General features: G+C 39.4%; 6 protein-coding genes across 6 annotated transcripts; 4 read left to right on the top strand and 2 right to left on the bottom strand. All coding sequences in view use genetic code 12, as the record gives it.

Moving 5' to 3' along the window:
* Window positions 1–763: 763 nt before the first annotated feature.
* BEM1 (phosphatidylinositol-3-phosphate-binding protein) lies at window positions 764–2,563 on the top strand (the record flags this gene model as incomplete). The annotated part of the gene is made up of 1 exon (XM_064921694.1): window positions 764–2,563. One exon carries the CDS (start codon window positions 764–766, stop codon window positions 2,561–2,563), a length of 1,800 nt encoding a protein of 599 aa, XP_064772920.1.
* A 1,932-nt stretch (window positions 2,564–4,495) lies between these two features.
* On the top strand, window positions 4,496–7,612 carry RJT20DRAFT_129452 (uncharacterized protein). Its single transcript, XM_064917502.1, has one exon. The coding sequence runs from the start codon at window positions 4,796–4,798 to the stop codon at window positions 7,298–7,300; it is 2,505 nt and encodes an 834-aa protein (XP_064772919.1). The 5' UTR covers window positions 4,496–4,795; the 3' UTR covers window positions 7,301–7,612.
* A 1,398-nt stretch (window positions 7,613–9,010) lies between these two features.
* RJT20DRAFT_52514 (uncharacterized protein) lies at window positions 9,011–10,172 on the top strand. The gene has a single exon (XM_064920508.1). It carries the CDS (start codon window positions 9,300–9,302, stop codon window positions 9,975–9,977), a length of 678 nt encoding a protein of 225 aa, XP_064772918.1. The 5' UTR covers window positions 9,011–9,299; the 3' UTR covers window positions 9,978–10,172.
* Window positions 10,173–10,744: 572 nt separating this feature from the next.
* PWP1 (rRNA-processing protein) lies at window positions 10,745–12,624 on the bottom strand. Its single transcript, XM_064917501.1, has one exon. The coding sequence runs from the start codon at window positions 12,584–12,586 to the stop codon at window positions 10,847–10,849; it is 1,740 nt and encodes a 579-aa protein (XP_064772917.1). The 5' UTR covers window positions 12,587–12,624; the 3' UTR covers window positions 10,745–10,846.
* A 1,136-nt stretch (window positions 12,625–13,760) lies between these two features.
* NMT1 (glycylpeptide N-tetradecanoyltransferase) lies at window positions 13,761–15,399 on the bottom strand. The gene has a single exon (XM_064917500.1). It carries the CDS (start codon window positions 15,270–15,272, stop codon window positions 13,902–13,904), a length of 1,371 nt encoding a protein of 456 aa, XP_064772916.1. The 5' UTR covers window positions 15,273–15,399; the 3' UTR covers window positions 13,761–13,901.
* Window positions 15,400–16,265: 866 nt separating this feature from the next.
* Window positions 16,266–17,701, top strand: RJT20DRAFT_141881 (uncharacterized protein). The gene has a single exon (XM_064918640.1). It carries the CDS (start codon window positions 16,430–16,432, stop codon window positions 17,576–17,578), a length of 1,149 nt encoding a protein of 382 aa, XP_064772915.1. The 5' UTR covers window positions 16,266–16,429; the 3' UTR covers window positions 17,579–17,701.
* Window positions 17,702–18,361: the final 660 nt, after the last annotated feature.

The following is an 18,361-nucleotide window of genomic DNA, read 5'->3' as shown; positions in this document are numbered from 1 at the left end:
TCCATTTTGACGCTGCCACATCAACGATATGCGATATGTGGGCTGACGGTGCAGTAGAGGACGACACAGCGAGGACGAATCCGCTTTTCAATTGTAATTTGGAGGTGTTTCCGCTATCTCGCGGGCTATCACCACCCCTCGCTCTTTCCCTACCGTCCACCGTCTCTCCACCACGAATTCGCAGTCGTCCCCTGCGAAATGCAAAATTTCACCTGCGCTGGCCCAGTCACCAGGTAACTCCCCCCTCCCACCACAACAAAAATGGCAAATTCGCTTGTTCCTGCCACTACATAACCGCTCGAATGCACGCTTGCAACATACATCTCTCTCCCTCAGAAATGCCAGATCCAATTCCCCCTTTCGCACCGGATCATCCCCCTTACAAGGGATGCCTGATTCTTTCTGCCATCGCTGCACAATCCAGTTTCTACAGTGAGAGACGGTTTTTGGCCACCCACACACGACCTCTCACAAAACAGTTTTGTGAGGGACGGTTTTTACAACAGTTTTCGGAAAGTTGATGACAGTGATGTGGAGACAAGATAGCAGAAGAAGCACAGGTAATCATTGTGGATCGGAGCAAGAAACCAGTGTAGAGTGTACCGCGAGACCACCAGAGAGTTGTAACGCCGCAACGTCCGTTCAATCCCCGCCGTTGTCCCAGAATCTGGCAGCCGCCGAAGTCCTATAAGTTTAGCCCAGATCACAAGAGCACAGCCATAGCACACCACAGAGAATCCACCCAAGAACCCACAAAAAAACCATGATCAAGTCGTTTCGAAGAAGCAAGAGACAGTCGTCAACATCGTCGTCGCCAAAGCACCTGATTTCGCGGGTATCGTCGTTATCAAACGCTCAGGGGATCGATATAGAGAAGGTACTTCAGTCCCCCAAGAAAGTAATCAAAGCATTGTATGATTACGACCCGCAAGGACCGGGAGAATTGAAATTCAAGAAAGGAGACTTCTTCCATGTGTTGACAGATGATAGCGACAACGATAACAACGATAACTCCAATGGCTGGTATGAGGCCACAAATCCAATGACCCACGCCAAGGGAATGGTACCAATCAGTTACTTTGAGGTATTCAACAGAAATAGACCGCTAACATCAGATTCGCCGCCTTCGGCACATACCAGCACAATGTCACATCCTGACAACCCGCTTCATTCAAGTCAATCGCTCTATGCCGTGACCTTGTATGAGTTCCAAGCAGAAAGAGAAGATGAGTTGGATATAGAAGCCGGCGAAAACTTGATCATATGTGCTCACCACGACTACGAGTGGTTCATAGCCAAGCCTATCAATAGACTAGGTGGACCTGGTTTGGTGCCAATATCATACGTCAAAATCATTGACCTCTTGAATCCAGCAAGCACAAAATTCGATTTCGACCCCTCAGATAACGAAGCCCTCATCAAAACAATCGACAGTTTCAAGATCCCAACTGTCGAACAATGGAAAGATCAAACAGCCAAGTACCAGGCTTCCACTATTCCTCTAGGATCCATATCTAATAGCAATACTCCGCCAATCTCATCCAATACCCAGTTTTTTGAAGGAAATCTGGAGAGTAATAGATCAAGCCTTAGTTCGTCCAATACAAACATCATAGAAGTCAGTGTTGACTCCTATCAGCTTGATCATGGACGTTACCAATATCTCATCATTGCCCGTCTCTCCAATGGCAAGTTAAGGCATTTGTACAGATACTACCAAGACTTCTACGACCTCCAGGTTAAGCTTTTGGAATTGTTCCCGTTTGAAGCCGGAAAAATTGAAAACTCGAAGCGTATAATTCCATCGATACCGGGTCCATTAATTAACGTCAACGACAGCATTTCAAAATTGAGACGTGAGAAATTAGATTATTATTTAAGAAATTTGATAGCTTTGCCAAATCACATTTCTCGTTCAGAAGAGGTATTGAGATTATTTGAAGTGCTTGACAATGGTTTCGATAAAGAATATAATGCCGATGGTGGCACCGCTAAAAGGACATCAAAGCCTATTAGCCAGCAATCGAATTATCAGCAAGACAGATTATCCCAGTACTCCAATTTCCATAATAACCAATCCAATTCAAGTCAAACACGTACTTCAAGCACACCAACTTCTGCCGATTCTACTGGACCAAGCCGATCCAGGTCGTCATCCAACGGTAACTTGATAAATAATGCTTCAGGATTGCCAATGCAATTATCTAATAATAGTTCAGACACGAAGCAAGCGAAGGTCAAGGTAAAATTTTACTATGAAGAAGATATCTTTGTTTTATTATTACCTACGAATTTGCGCTTGCAAGACTTGAAAACGAAGCTCTTCAAGCGTTTGGATTTGGACGACCCATCAAGTCAGAAACAGGCCGAATCACCTCTGGACGTGCGGTTGTTCTTAAAGAATGATTATGACGACTTCTTGAGCGAGAACGATATTGCCAACGAAGACTTTAAAGATTTCAGCGAAATCCAACGCTATAAATTGAAGGAGTTTGAAGTTGACGATGATGACAAGTTCCATGGCATATTGTTTGACAAGTGCAAGCTTGTGATTCTTGTGTAAGTTAACGGAGCATTGTATATAAGATGAATGGGATTCAAGGGAAAAGATAGAGGGTGGTATTTCGATAGAGTGTAATGTATTTATATCATAAGCCATCTATCTACTGCTTCTTGTGTGCGTGTATTATATTGAACAAAGCTATTCTAGTGGATAATTTCAAAGACACAAATATAAATATTCCCACGGAAGCCCCTTGAGCTATGCTTTTTGAGATACGCAAAAGGCATTGGCTGAATAATGTGGAATACACTGTTCACATTAATGAATTGGGTGAGAGAAAGGAGCGCAGAATGAAACTGATTGGCAGCTTGGTACTATGTTTTCGAATTTTTGTATCTGTCTTAGCAGATGTGTTCGAAGTATCCAGTCTATCACCCTGTGTATTGTTACTATTAGTTGTATAATCACCTAGTTTTGGATATAAAACGACCAATAAAGTACCAATAGGTATTAGTGTAGTGATTATTGATATGCTATAGGAAGGATATGGGAGACCTTTTTCAAACTCCGAGGTTGAAATATAACAAGAATATTGATTCTTATATGGGGGCCTTTATATATACAAAATGAAAGGACTGATATTTCTAAAAATCGGAAGCTGAATATTCATATGTTTGGGGTTTATTGAATTTCAAGTAGCAACTACTAGACATGGTATAGGTCTATTTCATGTGAACGGTAGCAATGCATTATACATATACAATGGTACATTTAAATAAAATTCCATATTGGGTACAAAAATGGAGTCTATAATTATATATATTACGACTATGTAATTTTAAATAGGCATATATTCAATTATGCAACTAATATCCTTCTTTGCATAAAATAATAATATTGTATATATTCCGAATTTCAGTCGAAAAGTCCTTAGGGTAATAATATTAGATATATAGATGTATCTATATCAAATTATATGTAAAAAATCGACTAGTACAAATGCTATTTCATATATAATATATTCATTAATATAGATATAGTGTAAATAAACTAGTTTACACTAAATTTATCTATTCACTAAATATATAATCACTACATACATTTATATTCACTATATATGACACATTTTCCATTATATTATACTATATTACATTACATTTACATTTCACAAATTTGCACTAGCATTTACACTTATTACATTGTATTATATTCGCTATATATTTCTACATTTATATTATATATGACACTATATATGACCACATTTACTTTTATTGCATATTACTTATATTACCTTACTATATATTACACTAAATCTATATTACACTACATGCCTCATTTATATTCCAACATTACAGTACACTATATTACAGTACATATTACAGTACACTATACATTACAGTACACTATACATTACAGTACACTATACATTACAGTACACTATACATTACAGTACACTATACATTACAGTACATTATTTCACTACATTTATATTCACTATATACTGCAATACTTTACATACTACAATACACTGTATATTCCACTATATACTTCAATATACCTTCCACTACATATTCCACTCCACTATATACTCCACTATATTCCACTATATATTCCACTACATATACTATATATTCCACTACATATACTATATATTACACATATACTATATACCACTACATATACTATATACCACAATACACCTTCCATACTCCACTATATACTACAATACACCTTTACTCCACTATATTCCACTATATACTACAATACACCCTCCACTACTCCACTACTCCACTACTCCACCATACTCCTCACACACTCTATACACACATCTATACACCAATTATAATCCACTACAACACCACCTGCACACACAGAATCTTTTTTCCGTCCAAGAAAAAAAAGTGCGTCGTTCTCCAGAAAAAGTAAAACAAATCATTTGTGTGATAAGAGACAATGATTGAATTGTTGATGTCACTTTTTTCAGTGGATGGAGTTGACGATAGTGAACCAGAATTAAACGAGATTGTGAGAGATCCATTGGAACCACAGATAGGCAGAATCTCTCTTTGGAACTCACAATATCGATTGTTCTTTCTCTTACACTGCCAAAAGTGTCGTCATTGCACCAAATCCCGTGGTGTGTTTTTGCAGTTTTGTTAATTGACGCTTTTTTGTGTGTGTGTGTTTGAAGAAAGACAACGACGGCTGGAAAGACGAAGAAGAAGTACGGTTTGGTGGCGGTTTGTACTACAATTAGCACCGCCAGAATCGCCACAAACTCACCCTCACACCATGGAAAGCGACCATAACGGCTCCCGGTCGGTGTTCGAAAGAGTTCTCAGTCTTTTAGGCTTCCTTCTGGAGCAGAGATCCAAGCAGAAGAAGGTCAATTTACAATCCGATGAGATTTCAATCTCACGAGATGGCGGCTCAGACCAACAAAAACATACAGTAAAAAGCATATCCTTGGCAAAACCACTCACCAACTTATCACAGAACCAAGACCAACCATCAGGATCAAGAAAATCCACTAAAATCCTGTCAAATAGTAACGACAAGAAGATAAACACATCGAGGTCATTCGTGCGAGTTCATTACAACAAGAATGCTAATGGCAGTTATAGTAATAATAGTAATAATAATGGGTCGGACTCGGATTCGGACTCAGATACATATTCTACGAGCTATTCAATGCCCACTATACTAGTGCTATCATCAGGTCCGAGGAGTCGAAAGAAAAATGTAAATTCACAAAGAACTCCTGTTAAACCCATCGGTATATATCCTGACGAAGGAAAGCAACTCACACTCTCCGAGAAAATCATAAGGCGATCCATGAAAAATGAAGAAGACAACAGCATAACTCCAAGAAATCATGGTTTATTGTCAAAAACAAATTATCCTCTGATTGCATCTCGTTCATACTCAGAACAACCCAAAAAGCGACCACATTCTGTTCTTGATAAGGCGAACACCTCACTTCCTTATAATGGCCAGTCTTCACCATTACCCCTCCTGGAAAGATTGAAAAGAAGAAAATATCAAGATCTCTCTCTCCTGGAAAGACTAATAATGAGATCAACACCATTGAAAACGGAGACTCCAAAAATGGAGTTAACAACCCCTATTCAATCAAAGATAAAGAAAGAAAAGCTGCACCAACAGAATTCACAAACCAGAATTCCACTTCTGGAGAGATTACAGTCAAGAGTTAAGAAGGAAGTTCTGTTTCTGCAGAATGTCATGGATGTAGAAGATTCACAAGTTTCACAAGAAGACTTGCAAGAGGTAGTACAAGAAAATATGCCATTACTGGAAAGATTAAAAGCTAGGTATAGCAATAACCATTTGACGACACAAAGTCCAACATCCCGAAAACGTACATTCGGAACTGCATTAGTTACTACGCCTACAAACAAAGCATCTAGAATAGATAGACTGTCCACGACGCCATTACACTACAATGGAAATGCCCTAGATAGAGAAGCAGAGCCAAACAGCAACAAAGAAAACATTGGCACTCCAGAATCTCAATTGGCTCATAATACCGAGGAAGTGACAGATATTAGATGGTCAACACCATCTCCTGTAAGGGAGTATAGCTATCAAAATTCTTTTATTGAATTGTCGAAAGACTTACCAATCCGCTCCAGAAATGGAGATGATTATAAGTTGTTACTTCCCGACGAGGCGATTCCTTCAAATCGAGATCTTGTGCCTGTAGGGAGACCAGATGACCTCAACAACATATTAAACACAACTAATGAGGGAGATCAAGAAGACACGAAGGCACTTCCTGTGCATGAAAGCGTTCATGGAAAGTCCTTATATGATAAGCCTGCGATAGACACAATTCATACGGTTCCTGTGTGGGTCGAAAGTCGAAGCCGCAAAGGAAGAGTTGCTAAAAGACGAGCCCATATCGTCCCTGGCAGTGCCAAACTGTCTCGTGTCTTCCATTTTGTAGACCCCGATTCGGACCAAGAGCAATTTCTAATTCAAGATAATCCACAAAGGAGGAAAGGGGAAGTCGTTGTGTCTAAGAACACAGCCAGATGGATTCAACACTCTTCCGACGATGACGACTTGCCAGAAGGGACACAACATGAACCATGCCATGTCGCCGAAAACAAGAAAGACAGCGGAAAGGAAAATGATGAAAGAGAAGCCGACAAAGTTGAGGAAATGGTAAAGAATATAGTAGAGAATAGCATAATGAGAGGCATGCATGATAATGACGAAGGGAAGGATGGAAATGACTATCCCGAAATGAATCAGAAGGAAACTGGTCCACTGGAACCTAGGCAGGAGCATGAATACGACAACGTATACGATCCTGTAAGTGACACTATTCAGAGTGGTCAGATTATACCAAGAAAAGAACAACTCTTCCTCGACTCTGATTCGACTGTCCCGGAATCGCCTCAGGATTTGAACTTGGTGGTTAAAGCCGACCAAGGGTATGACTCGGATGACGAGCCTGATTCCAATAGTGACGAGTTTACCCCCAAGCATATTAAAGTAGAAAAGCAGAGTGGTTATTCTTCAGTTCGGGACGATGATACGGAAAGGACTTCTCCTCCAAGGCCAGACGATAAGCTGGTGCAGGGAGATATAATCGATCAAGTCACAGGAAGACAAAAGAACAAGAACAAAAGCCGGAAGTTGGGAAAGCAACGCAAGAAGAATAGGGAGAAGTTGAAGGAAAAGGAAAAGATGATCGAGGTTAAAAATAGAATGAAAATGGAAAACATCATCAATTCCCAATCACAAGTTGAAGTTATTAATGAAGACTAGTATACGCAGGGAAAACAGAGCATAGCTAGTATTACGGTACCTATTCCAATATTTATGAGTATATCGGGGGTCTTTAACAGGACAATGTATTATATATATATATACTTTAATTGAAAATAATCAGTCATCAAGGAAACAATTTTCACTGCAGTAGATCTTGGTTGTTGTCTTATGGTATCCAATTGACTATTAATAGCATCCCAAGCAATGTCCTCATTCCAGTTTTTTGAATAGATAGGTGACTCTATTAAGCAACAAATAGCGTGCTTGTAAATGTATATCTATTCATAATAAGACTATTGGGAGACTGTGTTTAACGTATATGAAAAAATGTATTTACATATATATAAATATATATATACATAACACCGTGTCATACATAAATATTTATTCATAATAATACCTATTACGATGGTGTTTTAATGTATATGAAAAAACGTATTTACATAGATATAGATATATACATACACATATATAATATACATATATAATATCTATAATATCTATATTATCTATAAATCTATATTTCTAACGATATCCATCTCAGTGCTTCACTATCCATACCCAAACATATTCAATTGCAGCCATTTAAGACTATAAATTCCAAACCTGCTGCACATTATCAGCAGACTTCTTTTTGCAGCCACACACAACGGAATTACGAATCACGACTTCTGTGACGGTATGACCGTCATTTATTGCTGCAACCACAATTCCGCATGTGAATGGAGGAATAGAAGGGTCAAGAAACAAGGTGCCAGGAGGTGTCAAGTGGGAAGAGCTGTTCAAGAAAAGAAATATGTCCGTAGAGGGGTGCTCATTGTCAATATCAATGTCAATTGATAACGTGAGTTAATATAGAGGTATTCTAGAGATTGAGTACATTGGGTATCGTTTGATGTATTTATCTTTATACCAAGCTAATCTTTCAACAAGGATATGAAGTAATGGGCAGATTGTTATGGTGGTATATGTCAATCAAATACAGTATCCTTAACACTTATTTTATTTATACCATTGCCATTTAATGTTTGGTTTGGTATTTCTTTCATGAACATATAAGGGCTGGTTCGACGATAAGCATTAACCAACATTCTGCTGATTCATGGTTGGAATAATTCGTGTTTTTGATAACCGAGTCTCAGTTTATGTGTTAGCAATTATAATTACTACGTTATATCTCTCTTACTTTTTCTTTGTAGCATATGATCGAGTCGTAGCAACAATAAGCATACATATAATGTAATTATGCCATTAACTGTAGTAATACCCATTAAACCGTAGCACATGTATATATACCTTCATTATTAGTTTTCTTATTCATATTCATATTCATATTCGATGTAAAAATCTCCCCTAATCTTGGCACATGTGTCTTATTCCTATTTATTGAAGCATATATTCTGCTCATAACACTCATTACATTCATACCACTCATACTACAACTCCATTACACTATGACACCTCCTTTGCTGAGTGGCTTATAACCTTATCAAGTAAACCACACTGGTAAATGGACATGGACCACACTCATAAATGGATAACCGGAACAATTACCTTCTTTGGGTAGTTTTTCCATCTTTTCTTTGGTTCCTTTAATTTGTCATCGTTTGCTCTGTTGAATCTTTTTTGTTGATCCTGTTGGTAGTAAAGTTTTATTAGTCTTATTCTCTGTTGTAGTTTTGATTGTCTTTCTTGTGCTCTTTTGAACTTTTTCTTCCTTTCTTTCTTTTATTTCTACTCTTTCTTTTGTTCTTTTATTCTTTTATTCTTTTTATTTCTTGATAGTTTCCAATTCAATTGCACTCTTCAACTACTTTACATTGGTCACCTCGATTATATTCATATATAATTGGTTCTAATTGATACTCTATTTGCTTGCTAGTAAGCCTACCCCACGTTTCATTCACGTTTTATTCACCTTTAATCTTCGTGATTCTACCATCTTCGTGACTCTTCCATCTTCGTGACTACTCCCTCTTCTCCTTCCTCCTCCATCATGATCTCTCCCAAGTACTCCTTGACTCATTACTACTACTCGGCCAAAGCTTTGGCCTCGTCCAAGTCCCCCGTCGCTCCCCACATCATCAACTTGTACTTGGACTACAATTGTCCCTTCAGCGGTAAGTTATTCTTCAAATTGAAGGACTCGGTGATCCCCAAGTTGCACGAGAAGCATCCTGGCCAGTTCCAGTTCGTGTTCGTCAACATCATCCAGCCTTGGCATCCGAACTCGGTTCTTCTCCATGAGTTCTCCTTGGTTGTCGCTAAGATCTTAAGAGAAGGCTCTCAGTATAAAGACACCAACGACACGTTCTGGACCATCTCAGAAGCGATCTTCAAGAACCAAGAGGAGTTCTACGACTCCAGTAACGTCACCTTGACACGTAACCAGATCTATGAACAGATCTTCGACGTTGTAGAGAAGGAGACCAACGTTCCTTTCACCAAAGAAGAGGTTTTATCTCAATTACAGATCAAACCAACAAAGGGTAAAGATAATGCTACCAATGCTGGAAACGGAGCTACTACCGACGTTAAGTACTTTACCAAGTACTTGAGAGGAGTCGGAGTCCATGTCAGTCCTACTGTTAGTGTTGATGGAATTGTCAATGATAACATTTCCAGTGGTGCTGAGGTTGACTTCTTGGTGAAGGAGTTTGAAAGCAGCTTATGAAATGACGTAGAGAGGTTCGATGAGGTTGGATGTAAGCTATGAGTTGGGTAATTGTAAAGGAGTCAGATGATGAGATAAGAAGTAAGAGAATGGATATTGAAATGGTGTTCTTTGGTTAAACAAGCCCTATTGTTACAGCGATTGCCCTTTGATTAGTTACCAAGGCTTATAAGAAATGTTCAATGCTATTGTCTGTTCATATATTGAATTATCAGTGGTATTCAATGTCCAATGATTTCAATGTCCAATGGTATTCAGTCTTAAGGTTATTCAATGAACAAAGCTATTAAATTTTCAATGTGATTGATTCTTGGTTAATCACTGTTCAGTGCTATTAATTTTTCAATGGTAACTCTCATTTTAATGGTATTCAATATCCAATTACCTCCATGTCAGTGGTATCAGTCTTTAAGGATTTTCAATGTCTAATGGCATTCAATGCTCAATGGCTTTCAGTCTTTAAGCGCATTCGCCGTTCAATGCTATTCAATACTCAATGGCATTCAGTCTTTAAGTTCTTCACTGTTCAATGTTCTAGTTCTTCAATGACATCTCTAATTTCAATACTATCGTTCCCCTTACCTCTCAATATGAGCTGTTCACTTTCCAAGCGATCCAACTATTCACTTTTATATCATTAGGACGATATATGTCGACTTCTTCCTACAACCGTTACACCACCACCCAACCAATTGGTTCCTTTCACTTCTCCAGATCTCTAACAACCACTAGAACTTCCTACAATCGTCCTTTCAATCAGTATTATAAATGCAATTCTCTATATACGATTAGAAGTAATACTACTATTGATAATATACAATGTTTTTCCAGCTCGAAGCCATGTTGTGTTCTCTAATGTTCTATTGTTCTTACTCGTCATCCTCCTCCATCTCGTTTTGGTCATCTCCATCATCTGAATCGGACTCGTCGTCCAATCCACCAGCTTCAACAGACATGATGGTCTCTTCGTTATCAGCCTGGTACTTTCTGGCAATTCTAGAAGCACGTCCAGCTTGCTTGGCCTCGGCTCTGGCTCTGACTTGAAGGTCTTTCAATTCAGCACGGAAGTAACTACGAACCGAGTTGTTGGAGAAAGAATCCCACATCTTCAATGCTCCGCTGACACCACCAACAGTCAAGTTACCGGCAACTTCAATATCTCCAGCAAAGGAAGAAGTCAAGACATTACCAACACCAAAATCACGAGACAAAACCATCGATGGTCCACTCTTATTGTCAGATGGACATCTCCAGAGCTTAACGGCCTTTTCTCCCATAGCACTTGTGATTAACATACCTGGAAGGTGTGCGTTGACATCCAAGGAAGAAATACCAGCATCATGAGCATGAAGAGTCCATAATGGCTTCTCGATTTGTCTGACATCAAAACAATAGACATTACCGTTGTCGGTACCAGCATAGAAGATCTCAGGAACAGAGTTGTGACCCCAACGGACATTTTCAACTTCTTCTCCAGCACTTACTTTGTAGTTCTTTGTCATGTTGGAACCATCAGAGATTCTGACATCAGTGACACCAACAGTTCCATCGTAACCACCAGTTAATAAAATGGAAGCTTCTTGTGAGTGCCATTGAGACGAGGCTACGGTCTTGTTGGCATGAATTGTGTTCAAGGATCTGACGGCGGTTCCGTTGTTCAAATCCCACAACTTGACGGTGTGATCGGCGGAAGTGGATGCTAACACAGATCTATGGGTTCTATTATGCGATAATGACAAAACTGCATCAGTATGATGGGTAGTAACATGAGCAGACTTCTTCTTCTTCTTTTTATTCTTCTTCTTCAAACCAGCAAACGACTGCTGTTCAGGCTCACCCAATATCAAATCTGGGAACGCCTTATCTATGTAGTCCAAGTTCCATATTTCAATTTGGGGGTCAAAGGTACCAATGGCAGCAAAGTTACCGATGTTACTGTCATTGTCTTCAGTGACTGTTTGTCCTGGCTTGTAGTTGATCCATTCGACACATAATGGAAAAGCTGGCAACATTATGTCATGGTGAACGTACAAGTTAGACTCTCTGATCAATCCCTTGGCTACGTCAGCATCGAATTTGTCTTCCTCTTCCTCATCAGCTCCATTTGGAGCTCCAGCTCCGTCGTCATAGACATATACATCCAAATACGACACTTCATCTTCGGTTCTAGTGGCCAAAACCAAGTTATCGGTTGGGTAGATTTGGGATTCTTGCTTTTCCTCCTGGATATCCACTTCTGTGGGTAAAGTCAAGTATGGATCGTTGCCATCATCGTTTTCTCCCTTGTGGAACTTGGCGTCATTGGATAAACCTGGGAACATGCTGACTTCCTCACCGTCGGAGTCTACTTCATTATCGTAGTTTTCCAAGTCGTATTCCTTCAAGTCGTCATCCAAGTCAATCTGGTCACCCAATTTCTTGGAATTCTCTCCGTTTTCCTCGTTTTCTTCACCATCTTCTGCCTCGGCTTCTTGTAAGTCTTCTCTGGCATCGCCTAGTTCCAACTTAGCCATCGCGGTAATTCTCTCCATTTCCTCATCGTCCAACTCGTATTTTTCGGGGAATTCCGAGGCAAATCCTCTTGGGACCCAACAACTAGAAGAGATCATCTTGCCTGGCTACTAGGTTATCTGGAACTTGTGTGGTTTCGTTGTAAATATCACCATTTCTATCACTGAGATGAGGCTGCACAAATAAATTCTTTTCAAAGTGAAAAATTCATGTGCAGGAGAATTGTTTTATTTGATTTTATGGTTTCGATGGTTTCGATGTGTCGCAAATGGGACGATGTGAGAGGAAGTGATGGAGTTTATGACATGGAAATGCGACATGGGAGTGATGGAGTATTATGTGGGGATGTTATGTATGGGTAGTGTTATGTATCGGGAGTGCTATGTATGGGTAGTGTTATGTATGGGAAGCACTATATTATATGGTTAGTGTTATATATAGATAGTGTTTATATGAGAATAAATATGGGTAGCATTATATATTATATGGATAGTGTTATGTATGGGGAGTACTTTATATAGATAGCTTTATATTATATTGGATAGTGTTATATTATATATGGGGTGTGAGTTATAGATGTGTTATAGATGGATGGGAAGTATATATATGAGGAGTGTTATATATGAGAAGGATTATGTATGAGGAGTGTTATATGTGGGCATATGGAGATACTATTGATGTGGAGAAATCACATTAGATATATATGGGTATATAGGGAGTGCTATTGATAGTACAATTACACCAAGGTATGGAAGCGACTAGCGGAAATTGTCGTGGATGAGAAGTGGATGTGAATTTGGATAACGGAGGATTCTACTTCTAATTTGAATTCAATGCGTATTCCATTATATATGTGGAGTTGGTGTTCTATTTCTTTCTTTCATTCTGTTACTTTGCTATTATGCTTCTTAATATGGCTGCGAAAATGCAATATGGTAGACGGTATATGGTATAGATATATATATTTGCAGCATATGTACGTATGTACTAGGATACATCTATAACTACTCTCCTTCACACTTCTATTTTAACGACTCCATTGTCGTTCTAAACAGCTTTATTTTCACAATGTGACTCTCCACCAATGGGTGCAAAAGGCAAAATCAAAGTAGCTGCGAAAACACTCCTTTCAATGGGTACCCATTATTGCAAAAATAGACCGAATATGAGATTAGAAGTCATGAAGTGCCAACAACACAGCTGTATTCACCGGCCCAAGTCTCCATGAACTACCATACTCCACCAAACTCCACCATACTTCTTCCTCAAATTATATCTGCTCTCATTTCCATATCCTTGATACTCATTATTACAATTATTACAATAATTACAATTACTATATATTACTATATATTATTCATTACGTCCTTCCGAGCAGTTTTGCCCTAAGACGATACCTAAATACTTCTCCACTTAAAGTAACACCACACCAACTCCACTGGACTTGTCATCCACGACTTCCTTTGTTTGTGGGTCAATTCCTCCGTGGAGCGGCCATGTCTTATAGTTGAACAAGTAGTAGTTCAAATAACCGTCTCCACTGCCGAATTTAAGGTCCTTGATGAAGTATGGATTGTCCTGTGATGTCAAACAGTTGAAAACATCTACGTTAAACTTCTTGGCAGTAATCAAAGCGTCATTAACCAAAGAGCCCAATCTTTGCTTGTATCCATCTTCTTTATGGTCAGTAGCGTAGTAATACAAGTAAGCTATGCCCAATTCGTCATGGTTAGGGTTGTTCAACACAGTGAATGGTAATAAATAGTAGGAGAAAAAGTCCGTAATCTTTCCCTCATCATTCTCAACCACAAAGGTCTTGATAACGTTGGAGTCCAGGTCTGTGGACTTTCCACCCAAAAGCCAGTGGGATAATTCTTCCTTCTTGAAATCTTGCACCAACTCAAAACGGTTGTGGAACTCCTTATTCAATTCAAACACTTGGTCCAAGTCCTTTTCTGTCATTGGACGTAATCCCTTAGTCTTAGTAGCGTTAGGTAACGAGTAGAACGCCACCATTCCAGCTTTTGTTTGGTTAGCTGGCAAATGGGAGAATCCCACATCGTGAAGCTTCGACCAGTTGATAGGACGATGAGTATATCTACAGGTAGAGACTGGCGATGGTAAAACAACACCAGCAGTGTACAAGGCTTGCCAAATGTTCTGCTTGTTGACCCTTCTAGTGATCTCCTTGATCAAAACTGGGGCCAAACGTTTACTTCTGAGTTTCTTGTGAATACAAAGAAAGTTGATTTCCACACTTGGAATAAGCTTCCCAGACTTGTTGAGCTTCAAGGTTATGGGCACAGCAGAGATGAAAGCTACCAATTTGCCGGTTTCCTTGATCCTGACACCAGCATGCCATTCCTTTCTCCATCCTGGTGGTTTAAGTGACCATTTGAAGAACTCGTGTGAGTATTTGAATCTGAAGGTTGCATCTTCGTCTTCGACGTAGTGTTCATAAAGCAATTGGTACACTTCTTCCAATTGGTCGTCGGCTTCTATGTCGATAGTGCTCCATTGGAAGTCCTTAAGCAAAGGGAAAGGCTGATCGGGGACGTCATCAGGGGTTTTAGTGGCATCGATAGGTCCTTCCGAGTCAATCTTCTCGTCCAAACTAGGCACTGGCTGTGTTTTCCAGAACTTGTAATCCTTCATCTGCTTTTGCTGGGATTCGGTCAATTCTTCGCCCAAAGACAAGAGTTTCATCAATTGTTCAATAGTCTTGGACAGAGTATCCGAGCCAGCACTCAGTTTAGACACCGAGTTTTCGTCGCTACTAGACATGATGTGTTACAATTATAGAAGTATATAGATAAATAGCTACAAATATATATATATATATATATATATGAGAGTCTTTTCCCAGCTCAAATTACACAACTTCCAAACTTCCAATGGTCTAAAGGTCTAGTGGCCAAAGAATAGAAAGTGATAATTTAACCGTTGATCTCGTCGGTAATTGAATTTTTGTCTCTCGCTGGAGATGTCGTCGATGAATTTTTCTGTCGCGAGGATTAGCGAGGAAAGGGTGCGACGTCGGGGAGAGAATTAGTGAGGGAAGGGAAGGGAGGTGGATGGGAAGCGGATGGTGAGGAAGGAAATGGTGGGGTGGGTGAACAGAGTAGAATGGTAGTTTTGGATAAGAGAGTTGGGGTAGAGACTTGAGTTGAGGTAGAGTAGTTGAGGTGGATGAGTTGGAGGGGGGTGCAAGTGGGTACAAATTGATAATGATATTGTAAGAATGGTACCTATTGAAGGATATAGCGGAAGGAACCTGGTATACGGTGTACGAGACATTATATCTAGAAGGAGGCATAGAAGGGTATTGATGAGATGCTCATGTGAGGAGATTATACATCAGAAGAGAGAGAGAGAGGAGGGGAGAGAGGGAGAAATATGTACCGAGGAGCGACGGTGAGCGCATACCCCGAGACGTACCGAGACGTATACTGAGAACTTAAGCATGATGTACACCTAGAACGTATAGCTAGACGTGTTTCCGAGACGTGTTACGGAGACAACATAGCGAACTATACCGAGACATCTCAGACGTGTCACAGAACGAGCAATGTATGCATAAGTAACATATCTCCACCGAGAGAAGTTGGAACTTCGTTCTGTAACATAGTTAATATTTATAATTAGCGAGACATTTAGTGAGATAGAGAAAGTGATCGAATTGTCGCGAGAGGAATGTCCTAAAATAGTGGATAAGAATTCCTATTACCGTGATAAAAATTAGTGAAGATTTGGCTGTAAATATTGCGTTTTTATATTTTAAATATATCAAATAGATAACAATTTAAGCTTTATACATACATACACACATACATATACACACACATACGTGACACATGCATATATTATATGTATAACACGGAATTAAACTGATATCCGTTCCCCTTGCATATATACATATCCATTCATAAATCTTATTCCATATGGTATTAAAAAATTCGAAATGGGACAAGAAGGCCAAGTACAAGTTCATGAAAAAGCATGGCCTTTCCAATAGACCGAAGGAAGACGCCGAGGACCTGGCACCAAAAGCAAAATGGTCATCGAAGAAGAGCAGTTCTGCTTCACAAGCAATTCAATTGGATGACTCCGATGAAGAATGGGATTCCGACACCGATGATGCTCTAATCAACCATTTTTATCCCCAGATCGGCGAAACTGATTTGACCAGAGATCAGAAAATCAAGATAAAGCAGCAGATTCTCAGGGATATCGAGAATGGCGAGGTTGATGTAGAAGGCACAGAAGAAGAAGATGCCGAGTACGAACAGCCAGACGGCATTTATCTTGGATCAAAGGAGAATGAAGAGAAGGAAATGGCGCCTCCTGTTAAAGAGAAATTCAACCTTGAGGAATTCATGGCCAACTTGGATATCAGCAAACCAAAAAATCGTAAGTTACCGAAGAACAAGATGTCTGATAACTTTCTCGAAGATTACGGTCTCTCGAGTTATGGTGATATTACGAAGAAGGAAGATGATTACAATGATCTCTTCTATGCAAAAAGAGGCCAAAGAAACATCAAGGACATCCCTGTTAGTGAATTAGATGGCTTTGTAATAGGAGAGCAGTCTTTATCAAAGGCAAAAAAGGAGGAAGTATCGAACGTGAGATTCATGTCGGAGGAAGAGAAGCAGATTGAAAAAGAAAGAAGCGCCAAAGCCGAACAAGCAAAGTTCTACAATGCTATACGACTGAAATTTGACGATAGTAAGCGTTCCAGCAAGCCAAAAGGAAAGGTATTGGAAATCAACAACATCAACGCAAGCGATTCACAGCAAATATCGTCCTTGAACACAAGGTTGGTTAATAGTGCCTTCCGTCCTAAGCAGCATATCTCTGATGCCGATTTGGATGCCGATATTGACTATCTTTTGTATGGAGATTCGAAACCAGAAAGAAAAGTGGAAGAAGTGGAGAAGACTACGAATTCAGATTTCCTTGATGATATATTGGCAGGATCGAAGGGAGATGGCATTTATGAAAAGGAAGAAAGGAGGGCAACCAGTTCAAAACGGGTAATAGTTCCTCCGAAGGAAGATCTTGCATTTTTGGATGATCTTTTGAAGTAGTTAAGGAGGAAATTGCTATGTTACGTAGTTAATAATAAGTCGTTTCCATGAATAGTGCATAATATAAGAGTATAATCACTTCAGTGTTCCATTATGTAATTCGTATATGGGATAATATTCTATCTCCACTTTCTATTGAGTAGACAAGAATAGAGAAGTAATCAGGATATCTACATGGATAGTAGCACTATATTCAATAATACTGCCTCTCGCCGATTTTTCTACCATTTTTGCAACCACCCATCTTTTGCACCCATTGTCACCATTTTTCTTTCAAGCCGTTTTTAAAAAAAGGGTGCAAACAGGAGACTGGGAAGCTACAACCCCAACCCCTCTGTATCTTTTAACTTTTCGCCATTTTACGTGTTCGAATTATCTTCTCCTTATATAAATTTATCTTCTTTATCTTATATTTCTTTATTTATCACTTCTGCTGCAGAGACTACAAGCGAAACATCTTTTTATCTTTGCACTCAAATATAAGTAGCTGCAAACATACTAGGCTTTGATAGCTATCGTATATCCCACCTCCCACGCCCCTCCCCTCCCCTCCACATTATCAGTCAACTCAACTCCATCCCTCTTAACCATCACTCATAGAATCTACCCACAAGCAAATCATTTATTAAAACCTCTTCCACTAACACCTCGTCCCTGCACACGTCTCGGCCGTGATTTCGCACCCATCGGTAAATTAATAAGCAGTACTCGGCCGCCGAATCACCACATGGGAGCGCTGCAAAATTGTGGTTGTAAAAAAGATGAGAGATGATAATGATAAGA

Source organism: Scheffersomyces xylosifermentans (genome assembly GCF_036884685.1).
Source record: "Scheffersomyces xylosifermentans strain CBS 12540 chromosome Unknown RJT20scaffold_6, whole genome shotgun sequence".
Classification (NCBI taxonomy): Eukaryota; Fungi; Ascomycota; class Pichiomycetes; order Serinales; family Debaryomycetaceae; genus Scheffersomyces; species Scheffersomyces xylosifermentans.
The sequence above is the reverse complement of the archived record's forward strand: the minus strand, read 5'-3'. Positions and strand labels throughout refer to the sequence as shown.